The sequence below is a fragment of the Triturus cristatus genome, chromosome 4_1 (genome assembly GCF_964204655.1).
Source record: "Triturus cristatus chromosome 4_1, aTriCri1.1, whole genome shotgun sequence".
Lineage (NCBI taxonomy): Eukaryota > Metazoa > Chordata > Amphibia > Caudata > Salamandridae > Triturus > Triturus cristatus.
In genome coordinates, this window is record NC_140585.1 from 193,168,752 (window position 1) to 193,191,298 (window position 22,547).

Sequence of the window (22,547 nt, forward strand, 5' to 3'; positions counted from 1 at the left end):
TTCCCCTCTGTAAAAATTATTTGCTGTGGTAATTGGGGGTGTCGATGGTTGTCGATGATGATGAGTGCCAGGTTCTGGAATTTTTTGTCAGGAGGGTCCTTACACCTAAAATATTTTGACAATGGGGTCTCAGCATCAAAACGTTTGAAGACCTCTCTGCGTTAGGGTCTCAAGGCACGGGGGTGGGGGGGTCTTGAGGTCTTTGAGAAGATTAATTAGGTGAAATTCTAGAAATGTGCAGTACTTACTGGGCTGGAACACATGCAGTGGAGTCAGGAGCGAAATTCACTTGAAAGGAACTTGCACATAACAACCAGAAAATGACATTCAAAACAAAGACTGTTCAGGTGTAGTCACGCGCTGCAGTTTCCCAAAGGATTTCTTTGAAAACACTGTTGAATCTATTGGCCTGCCTAGACCAATTAGGAGATATGTACTACAAGTACCACAATGCACTTGGGGCAGCCGAACATCTGGCCTGACTAACCATCATCGGTCAGTGATCTAACCTTTGGAATTCACTCATACGTTCCTACCTTCTAGAAGTGACCGTATTTCTATGTTTCACCGGTAACACGGATGACGGCAGAGAAAAAAGTCCAAATATTTTGTGTGCGGGAATATTACTGAGTTTTCTGCTAATAGTTCTCTTTCAAAAAATATATTTTCTCAAGGGTCAAAGTATGCATCTTCATTTTGAGCGGTTTTATCAATATGCTGCTTGATGAAAAACATCTCCGATATGCTGCTGCCACCACGTGGCCAACGTGGGGCACAAGAATTGCGTGTTCGTTTTCCGTCATCCTACCTGATTCCTTCACATTTTCTTCCACGGCCTAATAATGTCTGCCGATAGTTAACTTGAATCCCTCTTTTTTCTGTGTGATTATTAGCATTAATATTTCCTCAAACACCATCGTCAAAATATGTGCAGTTAACCTGCCTGAGTACTTTAAGCACTGCATGACTGAAAGCAGAGATGGCCGGACAAGCAACAGACATGTAAATAGGGCCGAGTCAGGGGCGTTGCTTGCCCCTAATAGCCAAAGCACTCGACAAACTTTTGAAAAACCTATCCTGTCATCCAACATTAACATCTAAAAAACAAACAAGACTACTTATTAAGAAAAAGCATTTTTTTTATCTTGACATTCGCGTGTTAAATTTGATAACTCCAGGGAGTGACATTTATTAAAACTTGGGGTCCTATTAACAAAAGCCCCTTTGCTTCACTCTTGAACCACGCAGCATGGACTTGAGTGGATTCATATATCTCGAGTTATGCAAAGCAGCACACATCGCTGATTTGCATTACTCGGCACCAGGGTGGCGTTTCCATGGACATTGCATGGGTGTTCTCATGCAACATCCATGGATTTTGATGCATTCCCAGATTTACCAGAAGTGGGAGACCATGCACCAAAAACCTACATCTCATTTATTTTTCCTTGTTTTTTCCTCTTTCTATGTGTGTTGCATTCTAAATACGGCGCATTCATGGTCTCTCCCAGTCACGCAGTGTGACTTGGCCATAAATATGGCCCTTGAAAATTCTACATAGTTTAAAAATGTTTGGGAAAGAATGCTTTGAATATTTTGTTGTGCATGAGACAAGACAAACTCTGGTGTGCCCTTTAAATAATGGATAGTACAGTTTTATATGGAGCAATATTACATTTTAATAACATACATAAACACAGTCTTCTGTATAAGGGTACGTTTGGGCTGATTTTCATGACAATGTCACCACATTTTGCATTTACAGATGAAGTACAGTGACATTGTTTGCACAGGACCACCCATTTTGTCCTAAGACCCATTTTGTCCTAATATAGAAGAGGTATTTCAGGCGGCTTTGCTTTCAATGAAAGTGGTGTGCAATAAATATAAATCTCATTATAAATCTACAAGACTCTAAATAGAAACATTATTCTTGATTAAGCTGTGATTCAACCAGAAATTATAGTTAAAGCCCTCCCCCAAACAACATAGATTAAAACATGCATCTGAGCTGCTTTCCATAGCATAAAGTTCGATGTAAGGATTAATAGCACTCTGGCCAGCATTTACAGGGAATTTATTTGTGTAGGGCAGCGCCACAGGGCTTCTTGCTGCGCTGCCCTACACCAATGTGAAAGGGCAGAAATGCACCATATTTATGAAATACAGTGCATTCCTCTCATTTCCCCCTGCACTGGCACAGAATTTGCTGCCTAGCGCCAACCCAGGCACTCTTGCACCATGGTGCAAGAGTGTCTGCGTTGCATGCAGGATTGTTTGTGTGCAGGAAGGGGCACCTTCTTGAACAAAAACAATCTTGTAAGGCGTTTTCCTCTTTCTAGTGTGCGCAGAATACAGCACACTAGAAAGAGGAAAAGACGAGGAGAAATAAAAAATATTTCTCCTCATTACACCTGCTCTGGGGAGGTGTAAGGTTCTGGTGCTGCGCCAGGTTTACGTAATTAAGTAAATCTGGGGCAGCATCAAAATCCATGGGTGTTGTGTGGGAAAACCCATACCAATGGAACTCCTCTCTGGTGCAGAATAAAGCAGCACAGCCACTAGCACTGCTTTGCCGTACGCCGTATCTATGAGGCCATATAAAGCCATGCAAAATGGCTGTGCGTGGCCTCATAGATACGATTGCAAGCCTTATGCTGCCGGAGCGTAAAAAAAGGATGCTCCGGCAGCGCACGCCTCTCATAAAATAAGCCCACCAGTGTACATGTTGTGTCACTGCGTTGGCACTCAACTATTTCAGAAGGAGGTCCACACCACAATAAAAGCAGTGCAATAAACAAACAAGGCATCTTAAGGTCACAGATGAGGTATTCAGCATGCACTCGTATTGCAGGCTGCCAACAAAACTAAACTTACTGCAGTGAGGTATTTTTTCCACTTTATTCTGCATTTTAAATGGCAAAATTCATCTGAAGGGCAAAATGCACATTGGTGCTGGACTTTATCTACGGCCGTGCTGTGCTTCAGCAGCCCTTCTTTTTACCGGATCCTGCTCGTTCTGTTTTACAAAGCGACACGAAGGATAAGACTGAGAGCAGTGGGCTAGCTCATCTGTGGCTCTCTCTTCAGTTGGAGGTCACAGGCTGATCTAGAGGGTGTCCTTGAGTTTCATTGTCTCGTTGATTGGAAGTTCATTTATTTATTTATACATTTTTATATAGCACGGACGGTACCCAACGGTGCTAGAGCGCTTTACTATATACAAGGCTTGTTTCATGAAGTATAAAATTATAGAATCCGAAGATATAGATACATTAGAGAATGACACCAGATCATTACATAGGGTAACATTATCTGAAGACTTTTGTACATCAACAAAGACATTAACATTGGAATATACTATATATTGCAGCAGTGATAACAGTTGAGTAACAGGTTGTCGACTGATGCCATGCTGAGGATGGGGAAGTAGCGCATTAGATCCCAGGGCTGTTATCATAGTTGAGATTTCACCATGGAGGTTAGAAGTGAAGAGGAGGGGTTTGCTAAAATGTCTTTAAAGGAGAAGGGCTTTCCGGTCCAATTTAAAGATAACCTTCGAAGTTGTAAATTACATATCCTGGTCAATCTTCCTGAGAAGGCTTGTGTTGTGAGTCGTTCCCTTCCAAGGGTCCTGGGTTCTAGCAGTAGGGCTTCACCATTTCATGGTGGTCTATTGCCCCCCATAGCTTACCTTTGTCCGCCAGGTAACCTGGAGTGGATGTGTAGGGCGTCTTGTATATATGAGCATGGCTTCAATGGGCAGCCAACGGAGAGCAGACAGCATTGGTGACTTGATCCTTCCATTTGGCCCCATAGATGAAATGTGCTGTCGATTTAAGAGGAGTGATTGAAGAGGTCTTTGGGAGACCAGTCAAAAGAGAGTTCCAGTAGTCCATTCTTGATAGCACTAATGATTGAACAAGAGTTTTCAGGTCTTGCTCTGGAACGTAGCAGCAAATAGACGAGAAGTAGATTTCGGGAAACTTGTGTCTATAAATGATTCAAAATTCTGCTCTTTCTAGGGCCCAGCATTGGTTTTGCTCATTGCTGATGTAAAGGTACATCTGTACGTCATTAGCACAGGAGGGCTAGAGGGGGGCAAGGTCACCAGTGTTCTTCAGGGGTGGATGAGGTAGATGCTGAAGAGTATAGATGTAGGGTAGACCCTTGTGGGGCTTCACGCTACAGTCGGACAGGCAGGGTCACTGATGTCAGAAGAATGTAAATAGGACGGGGAGGAGTCTGGGGGTTCACTTATTTCAAAGCATCAGTCCTGGGGTCTAGGCAATCAAAGCTTGCTGCCCCCTGATTGTCCAAGGTGGCTGTGGAGGAAGTTTTGAATCTCTTGCCAAGCATGCTCCTGCGCCCTGGCATGGGACACCTCCTCTCCTCCCCAGAGTAAGGGAAAGGGGCTGCGGCCCATGAGGGTTTCCCTGCACAAGGGTAATCCTGGGGGCTCGAAGAGGTGCCCAGCTCCTGGATAAGACAGCAGTTTCCCTTCTTCTTTTCCATATTTCCTCATCCTTTCTAGTGCCTCAAGTGCAAACTCTACACTATTGGCACTTTTGTCCTCCTCTCCCGCCACAAAGAGGATACCACCCCGGGCTTTTTCCACGGGAATTACTGCCCCGGCATGTGCCTCTTCACGGTGTGCTCCATACAAGCCGGTGGAGTCCAGAGCCCCTCTGTCGCTGAAGAGAGTTCCCTCGACATAGTAAGGGGCACATTGCATGCCGCGTCCCCGATAACGCAGTACGGTTCCATAGAGAGCCGGGATGCCATTGATGGACACAGTCGCTGACACTTGGTTGAGAAAGGCTGCCATTGCCAGTCCAAGCTCTGCCCCCTTGGAGCTGCCGACGACTCCAATTCCAGGTCCCTTGACCTGAAATTACAAAAAGACACCTTGTATTTAGAAGACTACAGAGATAGTCTGGATACGAGTCTGTGGTTAGCTTAGCCAAACTACCTCAGTTTAATGGAGTACAATCCTCCTGCCTTGTGTCTTGTGCATGCCGTTCACAAGTTCCTACCAGGTCATTCAGATCTCCCAGACAGGGGTGGACCTAAGAAGTCCCAAAAGGATTTAGGAAGAGAATCAGGCAACACCATGGAGGGCCTCATTCACACGGAGACAGTCTGCACCAAAGGACATATTTACATGCTACAGACCAAGTCACTCTGCATCAAGAGGCATAAATACTAACTATTGAGAGAGGCAATCTGCACTATGAGGCATGTATATTACTACAGAGGGAGTCAGTCTGCACAGAGAGGCATGGGTCATGACTATAGAGAGAGGCAGCTTGCCCCATGCACCATATGTACAGAGGACGGCCTTCTTCTCCAAGAGGCTTATGTACTAGCTATAGAGGCAGTATCCACCAAGAGCCAAAGGTCATAAGTATAGAGGGAGGCAGTCTGTACCAAGAGCCATATGTACTAGCTATAGGGAGAGACAGTCTGCACTGAGATGCATATTTACTAGCTATAGAGGGAGACATAGCTCCCAACTATTTTGGAAAATATTCTGAACTAAAAGGAATACATCCCCTCCATAGACAGAGACAGTCTGCAAAGGGTCAGAGACTGGATCTGGTAAAGAGCCCGTTACGTAAACGACCCACAGCCTAGACTGTTGAATATAGGCTCTAAGTAGGAGGCGCAGCCTGTACTAAGGAACAAAGGCCCTAACTATGGAACTATGGTAGAAGACAGTCTGCACTAAGTCATGGAGCCCCTACACAAATGTTTGTAAGTTGGCACCAATAGACAGAGCCTACTATTTATGGATGTAAGAGTCTGGACTTTGACAGTATGAGACTAAGGGCTGGTGTCATACATAAGGCTAAGTCTACAGGTGCCACATGTGTGTATAATGTTTAACCACAATACCAACAGCACTACGTCAGCAGAGCTTCTACACTCAACCCTAATACTACACCTTGCCCTCATCCTAACCTTATCTCATATCATAAGCCTAACACTTGCATTGATCCTCACTGTAACACTGTGCACCTCCCAAAGACCTGTTTGCATCTGCACCCACGTCTATTATACGGTGCTGACGCAGAGGCAAAGAGATTCCCTCATTTGCATGGGACCACGCCCCTATATAATAGAGGGAACAACCTGTCATTATTAGCGATGACGCTAAATAGGTGCCAGCACTATCAGTATTACAGAAGGGGATGCACTAGTTTCTGACGGCCCCTTCAGCAATTCCATTGTGCCCCAGGAGAACACAAAGCGGGTGCACATGCACGTTGCACCCTAGGGCACAATGTATAAAACGGCTCCTCATTTTAATCTCTATGTTACTGTACTGTTTGAAGCCCTGCATGTAAGTGTATTGTTCTGAAGAAGGGCAGTAAGGTAGGCCTGGAATTTTTAGCCGAAACCCATTTATAAATATTTGTATGAAAAGGTAGGGACTACTTAGAATAACCAGCCAAAACTATTGTCTAACCTAATCTAATGTTCCATGTATTGCTGCATTCTTTGCACTCAAAGATTAAAGCAAGTTTCTGACAAATTAAAAATAAAGAGCCATATATGCATTTTTATAACAACCTGTACAGTCACAAATTATGTGCCACAATTAAATGCACTTTCATAGTTGGAGGGCAATCAGCCCAAAGAAAGAGGGACACATAGTGAATGTGAAGAGGTAAATATCTGAAGCTAAGAGGGAGACAAGCAGCTGCTCTAAGGGATAAAAGCCCTAACTCCAGAAATGCCAGGGTGTCTGAACTGAAGGGTAGAGGCCATGACTATAAGTGGACAAGGCACGTGTCCTAAAGTCCCCAACTAAATTGATGTAATTTTTTATTTTTATTTTTTCTCCAGCACCATTCAACTAGGAGTTTTACTGTATTTTACATTGAAACAAACTGTGGGTAGAGTCTTCAAAGTTAACAATTATTGAGGATTTAATGTATTTTTAATAATATAGCATATAGTCATGATGGTGAAGGTAGGAACCAGGCAAGCAAAAAACATTGGCAGACCCCTGACTATACGGGTAACCAGGCCTGTCTGCACTAAGGCCACAGACCCCAAACAAAGCGAGAGCCAGGCCACCTGGGAGAAAGGGCTGACTTCATAACCATAAGGAGCTGGGACTGCCTATACTAAGGGGAGGGGGCTGACTGTAGTGGTAGTCAGGCCAGCCAGCATGAATGGATAGAGGTCCAAACTGTAGGCAGAGCCTGAATCAAAATTCTTAATGTTATGCTAGCCAGCCAGGGCAGCTGGCACTGAGGGGCATACACCCTCACTGAAGAGCAGGCCAGGCCGTCTGCACTCAACAGGGTAGGCCCCAAGTACAGTGGAATGAGGGTGACTGCACTTAGGAGCAGAATCCATGAATGTAGGGGCACCAAGAGGCACACCACCTCACTATAGGGTGAGCCAGACGAGCCTGCAGTAAAGGGCAGAATCCATAACTATAAGTGATTCTCTACACTAAAGAGTATAGAGCCTTTCTATTGAGCTGGATGTGGCGGGAAACAGCGTTTACAATGCTGCTATTACCAGGCAGGTAGGTAACAACACGGTCGTTACAACGACGTGTTGTTTCCACGTGTGGCTTTACATCGCAAGTTGTTTCTACGACTTGCGCTAGGTGGCGTGCAACACCAGGGAATGTGTTGGATTATGAATCCACCACCTTCCCTGCTGTTGCGCTAACTGGAGCAGGAATAGTAATTTATACCACCGCTAAGTCCAGCGCACCACCTAGCGCAAGTCGTAGAAACGACTTGCGATGTAAATCCATGCGTGGTAACAACGCGGTCATTGTAACAACCGCGTTGTAACGTGCTATATTCGATGTGGCAGCTTACACCAAGGGATATATGACCGCACTATAGCGAAGCTAAGCTGTAACCAAATGGAGCAACACTCCAGAGTGTCTGAAAAACAGAAACCCTAACTACAGTTAGTCCAGGCCAGCCTTTAGTGATTGGTAGAGTCATACCTATAAGGGGAAGAGGAGCTACCTGCACTTATGGGCAGAGACCCTGGCCATTATTGGAGCCAGGCTAGCCAGTAGTAAGGGGCAGATGGCATACATGGTAGGGAGGCAGTCTGGCCTGCACTAAGGAGCGGAAGCCTTATTCATAGTGAGGGCCAAGCCAGGCTGCACAACCTGCCAGAGGATGTAATTATAGTGGAAGTCAGGACAGACTGCACCAAGGGAGGGGGGGTGAATATAGAGGGAGGCTGGGCAATCTGCACTAAAGCATGGAAGTCCTGACTATGGGGGAATTTGGCACTCTGCACTAAATGGAAGAGACCCTAATCCAAACAGGAGGCACAACGCACTACGAGGTGGATGCTGTAAAAAGAAGAAAACAGTCTGCCTAAAGGTACAGGGGCCCTGAGGAACATCAAGATGGTGCAGGAAGTAAGGTTGGCAGTTTGTAGGGTAGTGACGTTGAGCATAGGCGCATAGCCTTATTTAAGAATGTGATACCTTATTCCAAAGGGATGTTGCCCTAATTATAGATTGAAACAACCACTAACAGCCATGGGGCATGTCCTGATCTAAGGAGGGTTACAGCTGCACTGACGAGATGTCAGAGATATAGGGTATCACAATCTGCAAGAGGCAGAAAGAGACCATGACTATTAACAAAGATAGGCTGTAGTGGCTGCACTGATTGGAAGGGAACCCATCTACTATTGTACTGTATTGTTGTAGTACTATTGTGCTAAGTGAAAGAGAGCACATCTATACAGGAAGGCAGGCTTCACTAAGACACAGCTACTTGTCTAGTGCTTTTTAAGGTGGAGGGGCCAGCAGCAATTTGTCACTTGGCCCTCCCACCCAAAACAAAAATGGTGGTTGTGCTGGTGGTGCTGGTGGGGCAACGGAACACCGACTTGAGAGAAAGCAACAGAGAGCTGTCGAGGAGGGGGAAAGCAGTGCATGAGGAAGGGTAATGGAGCAGGGGGAGAAGTGCACAAGCGAGAATGTAACACAAAGAATGGGGGAGAAAGAGAGTTTGGCAGGGGGAGAAGCACTCAAGAGAAAAACTACAATATTATGGGGCAGATTTACAAGTCCCTTGCGCCACTTTTGCGTCACTTTTCCCATGTTAAAAGTGACGCAAAAGTGGTGCAAGGGGCTTGTAAATCTGCCCCTCTTAATCTATAGAGCATGTGAATCACCCCGGGAGGGTTATCTCAACACAAAGCAGAGACACAGGCAGGAAGAAAATCGTTTAAAACAGCACTGTCTCCCGTAATCTCTGGAATCTGGCGTGATCAGTGCAGTATGAACATAATAAGGCAGCTCATTCCGTAAGATAGGGACTAGGTAGGAGAAGGATCTGCCTCCCATGAGAGACTTTGTGATCCGAGGGACATCTTTGTCACTTGGTCTTAGAAGTCTAACTGGACGATGGTGGGTGAGCCTTGAAGATAAATAGCTGGGTCCATTTCTGATCAAAGAACTATGGATTAAGCAGCAATTTTTAAAAACAATTCTTTTGCAAATTAGTAGCCAATGTAAGGAGTATCAAGGGGGAGAAGAAGCCATGCCGGAAAGAAGGTTGCAAATGAGACGGGCTGCAGTGTTTTCGACAACTTGTAGCTTAGATGGAATGTCTTATTTGCAGAGGCCAATAAGGCATTGCCATGATCCAGGCAGGAGATAACAAGTGTCTGTGCCGATGCAGAGAGAGGGAGGAAGGGGAAGGCTCACCTCGGAAGTAGTATTGTATGGAAGCAGGAAGCAGTATTGGACAAAACCTGCTCTTTCATAGAGAGGGATTGATCAATTCGTACCCCTAAATTCTTACCTACCAGCTGAGGGGTAGGAGGGATGTCTAATTCAGAAGACCACCAATCAGAGGCCCAAAGTTATTGGGCTTTGCCAAACAGCATAATTTCTGTTTTTCCAGTAGACAACTGGAGATAGTTTTCAGTCATCCAGTTGGCAATTTCTTTCATAACAAACGAAAAGCGGTCCCTTGCCTGACTCAGATTTTTATCATAAGAGATTACGTGGGAGATGGCAATGCAAACCAACATCAAGTTCAAGAATAAGCTTTGGATCGCTCTTCCTTGCTATCCATGGAGAGTCAGTGTGAAGGAGAGCACTTCGTTACCCAGTTTGAGGTCCAGCATTATTGCGATCTGAGGATACCAGTGGTAAATGACTCTAATTGTTACATCTGTAGCCAAGTAGACTCTGGCTCCCCTGAGCTCCCAGGAACCAGATCTTATAGTTTTTCCCATATCTTTGTCTGTGCAATGTATTGTCACATATTCTTTCTCTTCACCCTATCATCTTCATATTATTATATGTCTCTATTTTCTATGCACCACCCGAGTCAATTGCTTGATGTGCCTTTCTCATTCTTTCTCTTTGACACTCTCTTCTTATTTTTCAGGTCTTCTCTCCCCTATTATTTTTATCACCTATCTTTCTATCATTTCTTAATTTTCCTTCTCTCTCCTGTTTAGTTCTTCTCTCTTTTTTGTTTCTCTCCTGTTTCCATGCACTCGGTTTTAGCTCTTTGTTCTCTTCCTCTCTCTTTTTAATTCTGTGCCCTTAATAATTTGAGTTATTTCTCTTGCATATGCTGTTCTCCTCATTTGTCTATTTTCTCCTTTTTAAATTTCGCTTTATTGGGATTTCTTGTTGGTCCCTGTATATCCTAACCCAAGATACTTAAACATGTTCAGTGCCACAGGCAGGCATTCCATGGCGAGGTCATCAAGAAGACAACCCCATCCATCAGCAGAAAGATAAATGATTTCACATCATTCCGGTGGATGCTAGACTGTATACCAGTCAGCATTCCGTCCATCATTTGTTTGTTGTAACGCTTTTCGCCCTAAGTGGGATGGGTATTCCCAGACGTGGGACCCGTGCTCACTACGCCACTGGAGTTATGCTATCCTGGCTGATGACGGCTGATAGCCAGAAACCGGTCCTAGGATGCTTGATTCCGGTCCAGGGAAGACATGGCTTGGCAGTTCGGGCTGGACTGTTCCCATGAGGCACAGGGTCAAGACTGATTTGCATATGGCCATGTCTAAACTGGGGTGGCGTAGTGGGCAAAAGAACGATGGATTTAACCCAGATCTCTTGACTGGGGGAGAATGTATGCATTGTCAGCATTCCGTCCATCATTTGTTTGTTGTAACACTTTTCGCCCTAAGTGGGATGGGTATTCCCAGACGTGGGACCCGTGCTCACTACGCCACTGGAGTTATGCTATCCTGGCTGATGACGGCTGATAGCCAGAAACCGGTCCTAGGATGCTTGATTCCGGTCCAGGGAAGACATGGCTTGGCAGTTCGGGCTGGACTGTTCCCATGAGGCACAGGGTCAAGACCGATTTGCATATGGCCATGTCTAAACTGGGGTGGCGTAGTGGGCAAAAGAACGATGGATTTAACCCAGATCTCTTGACTGGGGGAGAATGTATGCATTGTCAGCATTCCGTCCATCATTTGTTTGTTGTAACGCTTTTCGCCCTAAGTGGGATGGGTATTGCCAGACGTGGGACCCGTGCTCACTACGCCACTGGAGTTATGCTATCCTGGCTGATGACGGCTGATAGCCAGAAACCGGTCCTAGGATGCTTGATTCCGGTCCAGGGAAGACATGGCTTGGCAGTTCGGGCTGGACTGTTCCCATGAGGCACAGGGTCAAGACTGATTTGCATATGGCCATGTCTAAACTGGGGTGGCGTAGTGGGCAAAAGAACGATGGATTTAACCCAGATCTCTTGACTGGGGGAGAATGTATGCATTGTCAGCATTCCGTCCATCATTTGTTTGTTGTAACGCTTTTCGCCCTAAGTGGGATGGGTATTCCCAGACGTGGGACCCGTGCTCACTATGCCACTGGAGTTATGCTATCCTGGCTGATGACGGCTGATAGCCAGAAACCGGTCCTAGGATGCTTGATTCCGGTCCAGGGAAGACATGGCTTGGCAGTTCGGGCTGGACTGTTCCCATGAGGCACAGGGTCAAGACTGATTTGCATATGGCCATGTCTAAACTGGGGTGGCGTAGTGGGCAAAAGAACGATGGATTTAACCCAGATCTCTTGACTGGGGGAGAATGTATGCATTGTCAGCATTCCGTCCATCATTTGTTTGTTGTAACGCTTTTCGCCCTAAGTGGGATGGGTATTCCCAGACGTGGGACCCGTGCTCACTACGCCACTGGAGTTATGCTATCCTGGCTGATGACGGCTGATAGCCAGAAACCGGTCCTAGGATGCTTGATTCCGGTCCAGGGAAGACATGGCTTGGCAGTTCGGGCTGGACTGTTCCCATGAGGCACAGGGTCAAGACTGATTTGCATATGGCCATGTCTAAACTGGGGTGGCGTAGTGGGCAAAAGAACGATGGATTTAACCCAGATCTCTTGACTGGGGGAGAATGTATGCATTGTCAGCATTCCGTCCATCATTTGTTTGTTGTAACGCTTTTCGCCCTAAGTGGGTTGGGTATTCCCAGACGTGGGACCCGTGCTCACTACGCCACTGGAGTTATGCTATCCTGGCTGATGACGGCTGATAACCAGAAACCGGTCCTAGGATGCTTGATTCCGGTCCAGGGAAGACATGGCTTGGCAGTTCGGGCTGGACTGTTCCCATGAGGCACAGGGTCAAGACTGATTTGCATATGGCCATGTCTAAACTGGGGTGGCGTAGTGGGCAAAAGAACGATGGATTTAACCCAGATCTCTTGACTGGGGGAGAATGTATGCATTGTCAGCATTCCGTCCATCATTTGTTTGTTGTAACGCTTTTCGCCCTAGGTGGGATGGGTATTCCCAGACGTGGGACCAGTGCTCACTACGCCACTGGAGTTATGCTATCCTGGCTGATGACGGCTGATAGCCAGAAACCGGTCCTAGGATGCTTGATTCCGGTCCAGGGAAGACATGGCTTGGCAGTTCGGGCTGGACTGTTCCCATGAGGCACAGAGTCAAGATTGATTTGCATATGGCCATGTCTAAACTGGGGTGGCGTAGTGGGCAAAAGAACGATGGATTTAACCCAGATCTCTTGACTGGGGGAGAATGTATGCATTGTCAGCATTCCGTCCATCATTTGTTTGTTGTAACGCTTTTCGCCCTAAGTGGGATGGGTATTCCCAGACGTGGGACCCGTGCTCACTACGCCACTGGAGTTATGCTATCCTGGCTGATGACGGCTGATAGCCAGAAACCGGTCCTAGGATGCTTGATTCCGGTCCAGGGAAGACATGGCTTGGCAGTTCGGGCTGGACTGTTCCCATGAGGCACAGGGTCAAGACTGATTTGCATATGGCCATGTCTAAACTGGGGTGGCGTAGTGGGCAAAAGAACGATGGATTTAACCCAGATCTCTTGACTGGGGGAGAATGTATGCATTGTCAGCATTCCGTCCATCATTTGTTTGTTGTAACGCTTTTCGCCCTCAGTGGGATGGGTATTCCCAGACGTGGGACCCGTGCTCACTACGCCACTGGAGTTATGCTATCCTGGCTGATGACGGCTGATAGCCAGAAACCGGTCCTAGGATGCTTGATTCCGGTCCAGGGAAGACATGGCTTGGCAGTTCGGGCTGGACTGTTCCCATGAGGCACAGGGTCAAGACTGATTTGCATATGGCCATGTCTAAACTGGGGTGGCGTAGTGGGCAAAAGAACGATGGATTTAACCCAGATCTCTTGACTGGGGGAGAATGTATGCATTGTCAGCATTCCGTCCATCATTTGTTTGTTGTAACGCTTTTCGCCCTAAGTGGGATGGGTATTCCCAGACGTGGGACCCGTGCTCACTATGCCACTGGAGTTATGCTATCCTGGCTGATGACGGCTGATAGCCAGAAACCGGTCCTAGGATGCTTGATTCCGGTCCAGGGAAGACATGGCTTGGCAGTTCGGGCTGGACTGTTCCCATGAGGCACAGGGTCAAGACTGATTTGCATATGGCCATGTCTAAACTGGGGTGGCGTAGTGGGCAAAAGAACGATGGATTTAACCCAGATCTCTTGACTGGGGGAGAATGTATGCATTGTCAGCATTCCGTCCATCATTTGTTTGTTGTAACGCTTTTCGCCCTAAGTGGGATGGGTATTCCCAGACGTGGGACCCGTGCTCACTACGCCACTGGAGTTATGCTATCCTGGCTGATGACGGCTGATAGCCAGAAACCGGTCCTAGGATGCTTGATTCCGGTCCAGGGAAGACATGGCTTGGCAATTCGGGCTGGACTGTTCCCATGAGGCACAGGGTCAAGACTGATTTGCATATGGCCATGTCTAAACTGGGGTGGCGTAGTGGGCAAAAGAACGATGGATTTAACCCAGATCTCTTGACTGGGGGAGAATGTATGCATTGTCAGCATTCCGTCCATCATTTGTTTGTTGTAACGCTTTTCGCCCTAAGTGGGTTGGGTATTCCCAGACGTGGGACCCGTGCTCACTACGCCACTGGAGTTATGCTATCCTGGCTGATGACGGCTGATAACCAGAAACCGGTCCTAGGATGCTTGATTCCGGTCCAGGGAAGACATGGCTTGGCAGTTCGGGCTGGACTGTTCCCATGAGGCACAGGGTCAAGACTGATTTGCATATGGCCATGTCTAAACTGGGGTGGCGTAGTGGGCAAAAGAACGATGGATTTAACCCAGATCTCTTGACTGGGGGAGAATGTATGCATTGTCAGCATTCCGTCCATCATTTGTTTGTTGTAACGCTTTTCGCCCTAGGTGGGATGGGTATTCCCAGACGTGGGACCCGTGCTCACTACGCCACTGGAGTTATGCTATCCTGGCTGATGACGGCTGATAGCCAGAAACCGGTCCTAGGATGCTTGATTCCGGTCCAGGGAAGACATGGCTTGGCAGTTCGGGCTGGACTGTTCCCATGAGGCACAGAGTCAAGATTGATTTGCATATGGCCATGTCTAAACTGGGGTGGCGTAGTGGGCAAAAGAACGATGGATTTAACCCAGATCTCTTGACTGGGGGAGAATGTATGCATTGTCAGCATTCCGTCCATCATTTGTTTGTTGTAACGCTTTTCGCCCTAAGTGGGATGGGTATTCCCAGACGTGGGACCCGTGCTCACTACGCCACTGGAGTTATGCTATCCTGGCTGATGACGGCTGATAGCCAGAAACCGGTCCTAGGATGCTTGATTCCGGTCCAGGGAAGACATGGCTTGGCAGTTCGGGCTGGACTGTTCCCATGAGGCACAGGGTCAAGACTGATTTGCATATGGCCATGTCTAAACTGGGGTGGCGTAGTGGGCAAAAGAACGATGAATTTAACCCAGATCTCTTGACTGGGGGAGAATGTATGCATTGTCAGCATTCCGTCCATCATTTGTTTGTTGTAACGCTTTTCGCCCTAAGTGGTATGGGTATTCCCAGACGTGGGACCCGTGCTCACCACGCCACTGGAGTTATGCTATCCTGGCTGATGACGGCTGATAGCCAGAAACCGGTCCTAGGATGCTTGATTCCGGTCCAGGGAAGACATGGCTTGGCAGTTCGGGCTGGACTGTTCCCATGAGGCACAGGGTCAAGACTGATTTGCATATGGCCATGTCTAAACTGGGGTGGCGTAGTGGGCAAAAGAACGATGGATTTAACCCAGATCTCTTGACTGGGGGAGAATGTATGCATTGTCAGCATTCCGTCCATCATTTGTTTGTTGTAACGCTTTTCGCCCTAAGTGGGATGGGTATTCCCAGACGTGGGACCCGTGCTCACTACGCCACTGGAGTTATGCTATCCTGGCTGATGACGGCTGATAGCCAGAAACCGGTCCTAGGATGCTTGATTCCGGTCCAGGGAAGACATGGCTTGGCAGTTCGGGCTGGACTGTTCCCATGAGGCACAGGGTCAAGACTGATTTGCATTTGGCCATGTCTAAACTGGGGTGGCGTAGTGGGCAAAAGAACGATAGATTTAACCCAGATCTCTTGACTGGGGGAGAATGTATGCATTGTCAGCATTCCGTCCATCATTTGTTTGTTGTAACGCTTTTCGCCCTAAGTGGGATGGGTATTCCCAGACGTGGGACCCGTGCTCACTACGCCACTGGAGTTATGCTATCCTGGCTGATGACGGCTGATAGCCAGAAACCGGTCCTAGGATGCTTGATTCCGGTCCAGGGAAGACATGGCTTGGCAGTTCGGGCTGGACTGTTCCCATGAGGCACAGGGTCAAGACTGATTTGCATATGGCCATGTCTAAACTGGGGTGGCGTAGTGGGCAAAAGAACGATGGATTTAACCCAGATCTCTTGACTGGGGGAGTATGTATGCATTGTCAGCATTCCGTCCATCATTTGTTTGTTGTAACGCTTTTCGCCCTAAGTGGGATGGGTATTCCCAGACGTGGGACCCGTGCTCACTACGCCACTGGAGTTATGCTATCCTGGCTGATGACGGCGGATAGCCAGAAACCGGTCCTAGGATGCTTGATTCCGGTCCAGGGAAGACATGGCTTGGCAGTTCGGGCTGGACTGTTCCCATGAGGCACAGGGTCAAGACTGATTTGCATATGGCCATGTCTAAACTGGGGTGGCGTAGTGGGCAAAAGAACGATGGATTTAACCCAGATCTCTTGACTGGGGGAGTATGTATGCATTGTCAGCATTCCGTCCATCATTTGTTTGTTGTAACGCTTTTCGCCCTAAGTGGGATGGGTATTCCCAGACGTGGGACCCGTGCTCACTACGCCACTGGAGTTATGCTATCCTGGCTGATGACGGCTGATAGCCAGAAACTGGTCCTAGGATGCTTGATTCCGGTCCAGGGAAGACATGGCTTGGCAGTGCGGGCTGGACTGTTCCCATGAGGCACAGGGTCAAGACTGATTTGCATATGGCCATGTCTAAACTGGGGTGGCGTAGTGGGCAAAAGAACGATGGATTTAACCCAGATCTCTTGACTGGGGGAGAATGTATGCATTGTCAGCATTCCGTCCATCATTTGTTTGTTGTAACGCTTTTCGCCCTAAGTGGGATGGGTATTCCCAGACGTGGGACCCGTGCTCACTACGCCACAGGAGTTATGCTATCCTGGCTGATGACGGCTGATAGCCAGAAACCGGTCCTAGGATGCTTGATTCCGGTCCAGGGAAGACATGGCTTGGCAGTTCGGGCTGGACTGTTCCCATGAGGCACAGGGTCAAGACTGATTTGCATATGGCCATGTCTAAACTGGGGTGGCGTAGTGGGCAAAAGAACGATGGATTTAACCCAGATCTCTTGACTGGGGGAGAATGTATGCATTGTCAGCATTCCGTCCATCATTTGTTTGTTGTAAGACTGTATACCAGTGGCTTTCTATATTTTTAAAATATAGAAAGAAGAATCCTTAGCCCCTTCCCATTCATAAGGACTTTTGACAAGAGAATGGTCAGGTGTGCTAAGGACTGCATTTCTACAATTTCTATCTAAAGGTATCCTCTTCAGAATTTTGCTGACCAATTTCTCCCTGATTGTGGGTCTCGCATCCAGCAGCTCCGTCATTTCAGAGGGCGCTTCTCCACCAGAACAAGTGGATAAAAAAGGGAGGGGGCAATTAAAGGAGCCTATTCTGGCATAAAATTTGTGCTAAGGGTTAGGGCTTATGCAACTTATGTTGGACAAGCCCTGTTGCCTGACTTCCAGGACTTGGCGGAGGAGCTGATTGATTGAGGTGATGGAACATCTAAATGACCAATAATAAAGCAGGATGTTAACTTCCTCTCAGACTTGATTTTTGATTCCTTGTCAGCTGCTGCAGCGGCTACAACTTCTGCCATTTCCGCAAGATACCACATTTGGATGCGGACTTGGAAGGCTGACCATTCTCACAAAGCTCTTCTGCCTCATCTTCCATTTCACGGCACTACGCTCTTTGGTTCTCAGCTGGAAGACATGGTGAAAAAGCCAGCAGAGGACCGCAAATTGCTAATGCCAGTGAAGCCATCATCTAGAGAAAGAGGTTTCGGGTTCCGAGGAGCTTTTGGAAATTCCTCTACTGCTAGGTGAGCAGGTCAGCCATTTGAGGGCAGGGGACATAAATCCCGGCTGCAGCCTCCTTCAACAATCCCTAAATCATGACTAGCCAAGCACTGTGGGTGAAAGGATTTGGGCATTTTCCTCAGCGTTGGAAAAAGATGATTCAGACTCTTGGGTGCTCCAGTTGATAAGAGAGGGCTACCAAATCGACTTACTATCCCCTCCAATCAATTTCTTCATCCAAACCCCAGCTCCTGGACAAATTGCAGGCCTTACAGAAAGGGATCAGAGACCTTCTTGCAAAGGGAGACATTTTTCGAGTTCCAAAGGAAGAATTGGGTCAGGGATACTATTCTCTGATGTTTATAGTACAGAAGAATTCAGGCGAGTCCGCCCAGTCCTTCATTTGAAGCAAGTTAACCTTTATTTCCCTTTTTGCTGCACATCTTGCCACTTGTTTCTCCTGGCATGTTTTTGGCCTCTCTAGATCCCATGGACGCCTATTTGAACATCCCTATTCATCCTTCTCAGAAAGTTTACTCGATTCTTTGCATTGGGTCATTATTTTCAATTCGGTGTTCTTCCTGGCAGGCTTTTTTTCAGCGTCTCAGGTGTTCACTAAGACTTTTGCACCCTTGGTGGAAAACCTTCATTCTTTTGGTCTGACTAGCTCACCTATGCTATTATTTTAGGGTCAGGAAGCTGTCCATATGGCTGTGACTGCCTTGATTGCCATGATTTCCCTATGAACCCAATGAAGTCACACCTGGTTCCTACGCAACAACTTAATTTCAACAACGCACTGCTCGATACAAAGTATGGAGGGTTTTCCTCCTGGAAGGCCCGTCAACAGAAACTGATATCCCAGCCCTCACACCTCATGTCCCTTCAGCAAGCCCCAACAAAAGAGTGGCTGTGGGTTCAGGGAGATATGATAGCCTCCCTGTTTCTATTTCCGTGGGCTCACTTCCACTTGCATCACCTAGAGTCTCATCGTCGTTCTCTGTGGGATCCCAGTTCACAGGCTTATGACACTCTAGTCCAGGGTTCACCAAATTCAGTCCTGGAGGGCCGGGTCCATGTCAGATTTTTAGCATATCCCCATTTAGATATATGTAGTTATCTTATAAATCTGGCCATTCATGACCGACTTTGGAGAACCCTCCTAGTCCCAGTCTCTCCAGACGTTTCTTAAATGAGTACAAATTATGCTAGCATTCTCAGATGGGGAGAAACTTTGGGAACTCTTCAGCCCAAGGCCTACGGACCACACTAGAAGCCAATCAATCATCCAATTATAGGAAGGTGTCGGTGATTTACAGAGCACACCTGTTCTTCTCCCCTCTGATGCAGGACTGTCCAGTGCAAACCAGAACGGACAAACAGGTGGCAAAGGCCTGTGTGAACCATCTGGGAGGCACCAGATCTCCCTAGCTGGCCTCTCTGGCAGAAGTCATTGGTTGATGGGAAAAAATGTACTTGATGTCTCTGACAGAGATATATCTTCCGGGGAGGGAGAATGGGCTTTTCTGCAGTAGAATAATATGTGCACACATAATGTTCTGATTTCAGTTTTCAACAAACACTTGGTGTCGAAGACCTTTGACTCAGGTCATTAATTTCTTTCTGTTCCTTTAGCTTTTAAAACACTGAACTGCTAAGGAATGTGGCAAGGAAGATGGACAAGGTAGATAATGACTCGGTACTTACCGGTAATCTTCATTACTCTGAGTCATAGTCTTCCCTGCCAGAGTCCTGCATTCCCTCCCTACCTTCCCCTTCTATGATAGGTGAGCGGAAATTGTTGTTTCTTTTTCTTATGGTTCGGTTGTCAATTACAGGAAGTGTTAAGGGTAAGCCCCAACCATATGGTTGTGTGGTAATCAATGAGGGCTGGGCTTACTTTCTTCTATGGTATGGGTGAAACACTGTGCAATGGAATAGCTCAACTAGTAAGGAGTGTGGTGACGACAACCATGATTCAGAGTTATAAAGATTACCTGTAAGTAACTGAGTCAGTATCTCATTCCTAAATGTGTTTTGTTTACTTGTCTGACTATGTTGACTTTTCACTCTCTCTTATTCTTTCTTCATACGATTGTTTTCAGCTGTTTTTTTGCGAGTTTCCCTGTTGAATTCTCTTCTATCTTTCATTGTAGTACCGCCCTTATATCTTTCTTTCCTTTCCTTTTTTTTGGCACTCTCCATTTCTTGTCTGTGTTTTATTTGTAGCCTGTCATTCCTCTCCCTTAGACTCTCTTCCTTCCTCAGCACCCCCCTGTATTTCCCTACTGTCGTGTCGTGACACTACTCCAATAACGACCGACACCGTGTTCTGTCACATCAACTCTTTATTGTCAACCTTCCACTTCGCCGTCCCTACTCTAACTGCCGTCCCCTCACACGCTCCTCCTTTTCCTCCCTTACCCGGATACTCCGCCCCTCCAACCACTAGACTGCCACACACGCACACGACTGTACATCTCCCCCTTTGTTAACAAAACAAAGAACACGAGTTTATATTTCTTCAATTAGCCGCTTGGGTTGTCGAATTTCGTACCGTGGTCTGAGGGACCGGCCTTCTGCCACCGCTCCAAGGTTGCCTCCATCTTCCTGTTCCTGATTAGCGGCACGCTCAGCTTGCTTCTCAGTCCGTTCAGTTCTCGGCGTTGTTAGCCGCAGCTCAAGGGCTTCCTGCAGGGCAGGACTGCATTTTTGAAAGTGCGACACGTTTCGCGTGATGCGTCTGCTGTCCGATTCCGCAGTCAACATGGTGCCCTTTTGTCGAGTGACTGTCAAAGGTTCTGCTCTGAACCTACTGTCTGTCTTCTTGCTCTGCTCCTGCTTGACCACTACACAGTCCCCTTCTTGAAAAGAGAGAGACCGGGCTCGTCTCCTGTGGTCCGCATACTCTTTCATGTTCTCTTTACTGGCTCTATCAGCCACCATCACTTCTTGATGAGTGCGGCCTGGAGATACAGGTCGGAGTGCTCCTTCCCATGTAGGTATCCGTGTTCGAACAGGGCGTCCCAGCATAAGTGTTGCCGGACACTTGCCCGTGGTGGCATGAGGCGTTGTTCGGTATGATCGGAGCACATCGTTGAGGGCTGTTTGTTGGTCTCTTTTGTCAAGCGTGGCCTGCTGGAATGTCTTTTTGAGGGTGGCCATGAACCTTTCGACAGCGCCATTGGCTTGTGGCCATAACGGCGTTGTCCGCCGGTGTCGCACGTCCATTAGCTTCATGAAGTCACTGAACTCCCGCCCGGTGAAGGGAGGACCATTGTCTGTTTTCAGTTCCTTAGGTACACCCCAGGCTGCGAAGACTTCGTCTAGCAAAGCGATGGTAGTGGCTGCACCGGTCGATGGCACAAACTGACCAATGGGAAATCGGGAATATTCATCGATGATTACCAGAACGTATTTGCCCGACTGCATCGGGCCGTAGAAATCCATGGTTAACTTATGCCACACTCCAGGGGGCAATGGCGTCATTTGCAATGGGGCCGGGGGGTCACCATGCCCCACTACCTGACACTGGGGGCAGTCCTTCAGGGTGTGTTCCACCATTGTGTCCAGGCACGGGAACCAGACGCGCTCGCGGAGGGCCCTCTTGGTCGCAACTACCCCTCGATGGCTTTCGTGAGCCAGGTTGATTACTCCTTGACGCAATTGTCGGGGAATTACAATCCTGTGGTCTCTTAATAGCAGACCCTCAGTGGTGATAGACAGCTCCTCGCTCACATTCCTGAACGCCTGCAGTTCCTGGCGCATTGTCGGATCACTCTCTTCATGGGGCTCTTCATGCCGCCATCGGTGTGTCTGCACCCTGCGAATCCCTCTTTGCAGCATCTCATCCTGCGAGGTGGCTTGTTGGATGACCTCTAGGGGAACCGCCGGTGGCCGCGCCTGGTCCACCACAAAGTGGATGTACTCGTCAGCGACAGACGGTTTGGAGAGTTGGGATGCCTCGGGGTGCTGCGACATATAGTCAGCGGGGTTGGCTGATTTCCCCGGCTTGTGGACAATGGTGAATGTGTATTCCTGCAGTCGCAGCCCCCAGCGTTCAATGCGGGGCGGCATTTTCGAGCGTGGATTCCCAAAGATAGTGACGAGCGCTTGGTGATCTGTCACCATGGTGAAGTGCTTTCCATAGATAAACACGTGAAAGTGCTCACAGGCCCATACTACCGCAAGGCTCTCCTTTTCAGGTTGAGAGTAGGCTTTTTCCGTGTCGGAGAGACTTCGGCTGGCATGTGCTATTATGTGACGCTGATCTGTGTCATTGTCATATTGGGCCAGGATGGCACCTAGGCCGACCGGGCTTGCGTCTACTGTAATTTCAGTCTTGCGGTCCGGGCTAAAGTATGCCAGACTTTCAGCTGCTCCCACGGCTTGTTTAATTTCCTGGAAAGCTCGCTCACACTCGGAAGTCCACTCAAATGTCAGTCCTTGCTTTGTCAGTGCTCGGAGTGGGTGGCTAAGCGTGGCGTAGTCTTTCATGTACCTTGAGCAGTAACTCGCCATACCCAGGAATGACCGCACATCACTGACATCTCGTGGGCTCT

At 47.7% G+C, this 22,547-nt stretch overlaps 1 protein-coding gene across 2 annotated transcripts in view; it reads right to left on the reverse strand.

The window, feature by feature from the left end:
- Positions 1-1,654: 1,654 nt before the first annotated feature.
- The window catches only part of LOC146853993 (acyl-coenzyme A amino acid N-acyltransferase 2-like), a 49,106-nt gene continuing 28,213 nt past the window's right edge, over positions 1,655-22,547 (reverse strand). For both annotated transcript variants that reach the window (XM_085651856.1, XM_085651857.1), the window contains exon 4: positions 1,655-4,888. In XM_085651856.1, the coding sequence (XP_085507982.1) occupies positions 4,292-4,888 (597 nt within the window). In that variant the 3' untranslated portion in view covers positions 1,655-4,291. The remainder of the gene's footprint in view (positions 4,889-22,547) is intronic.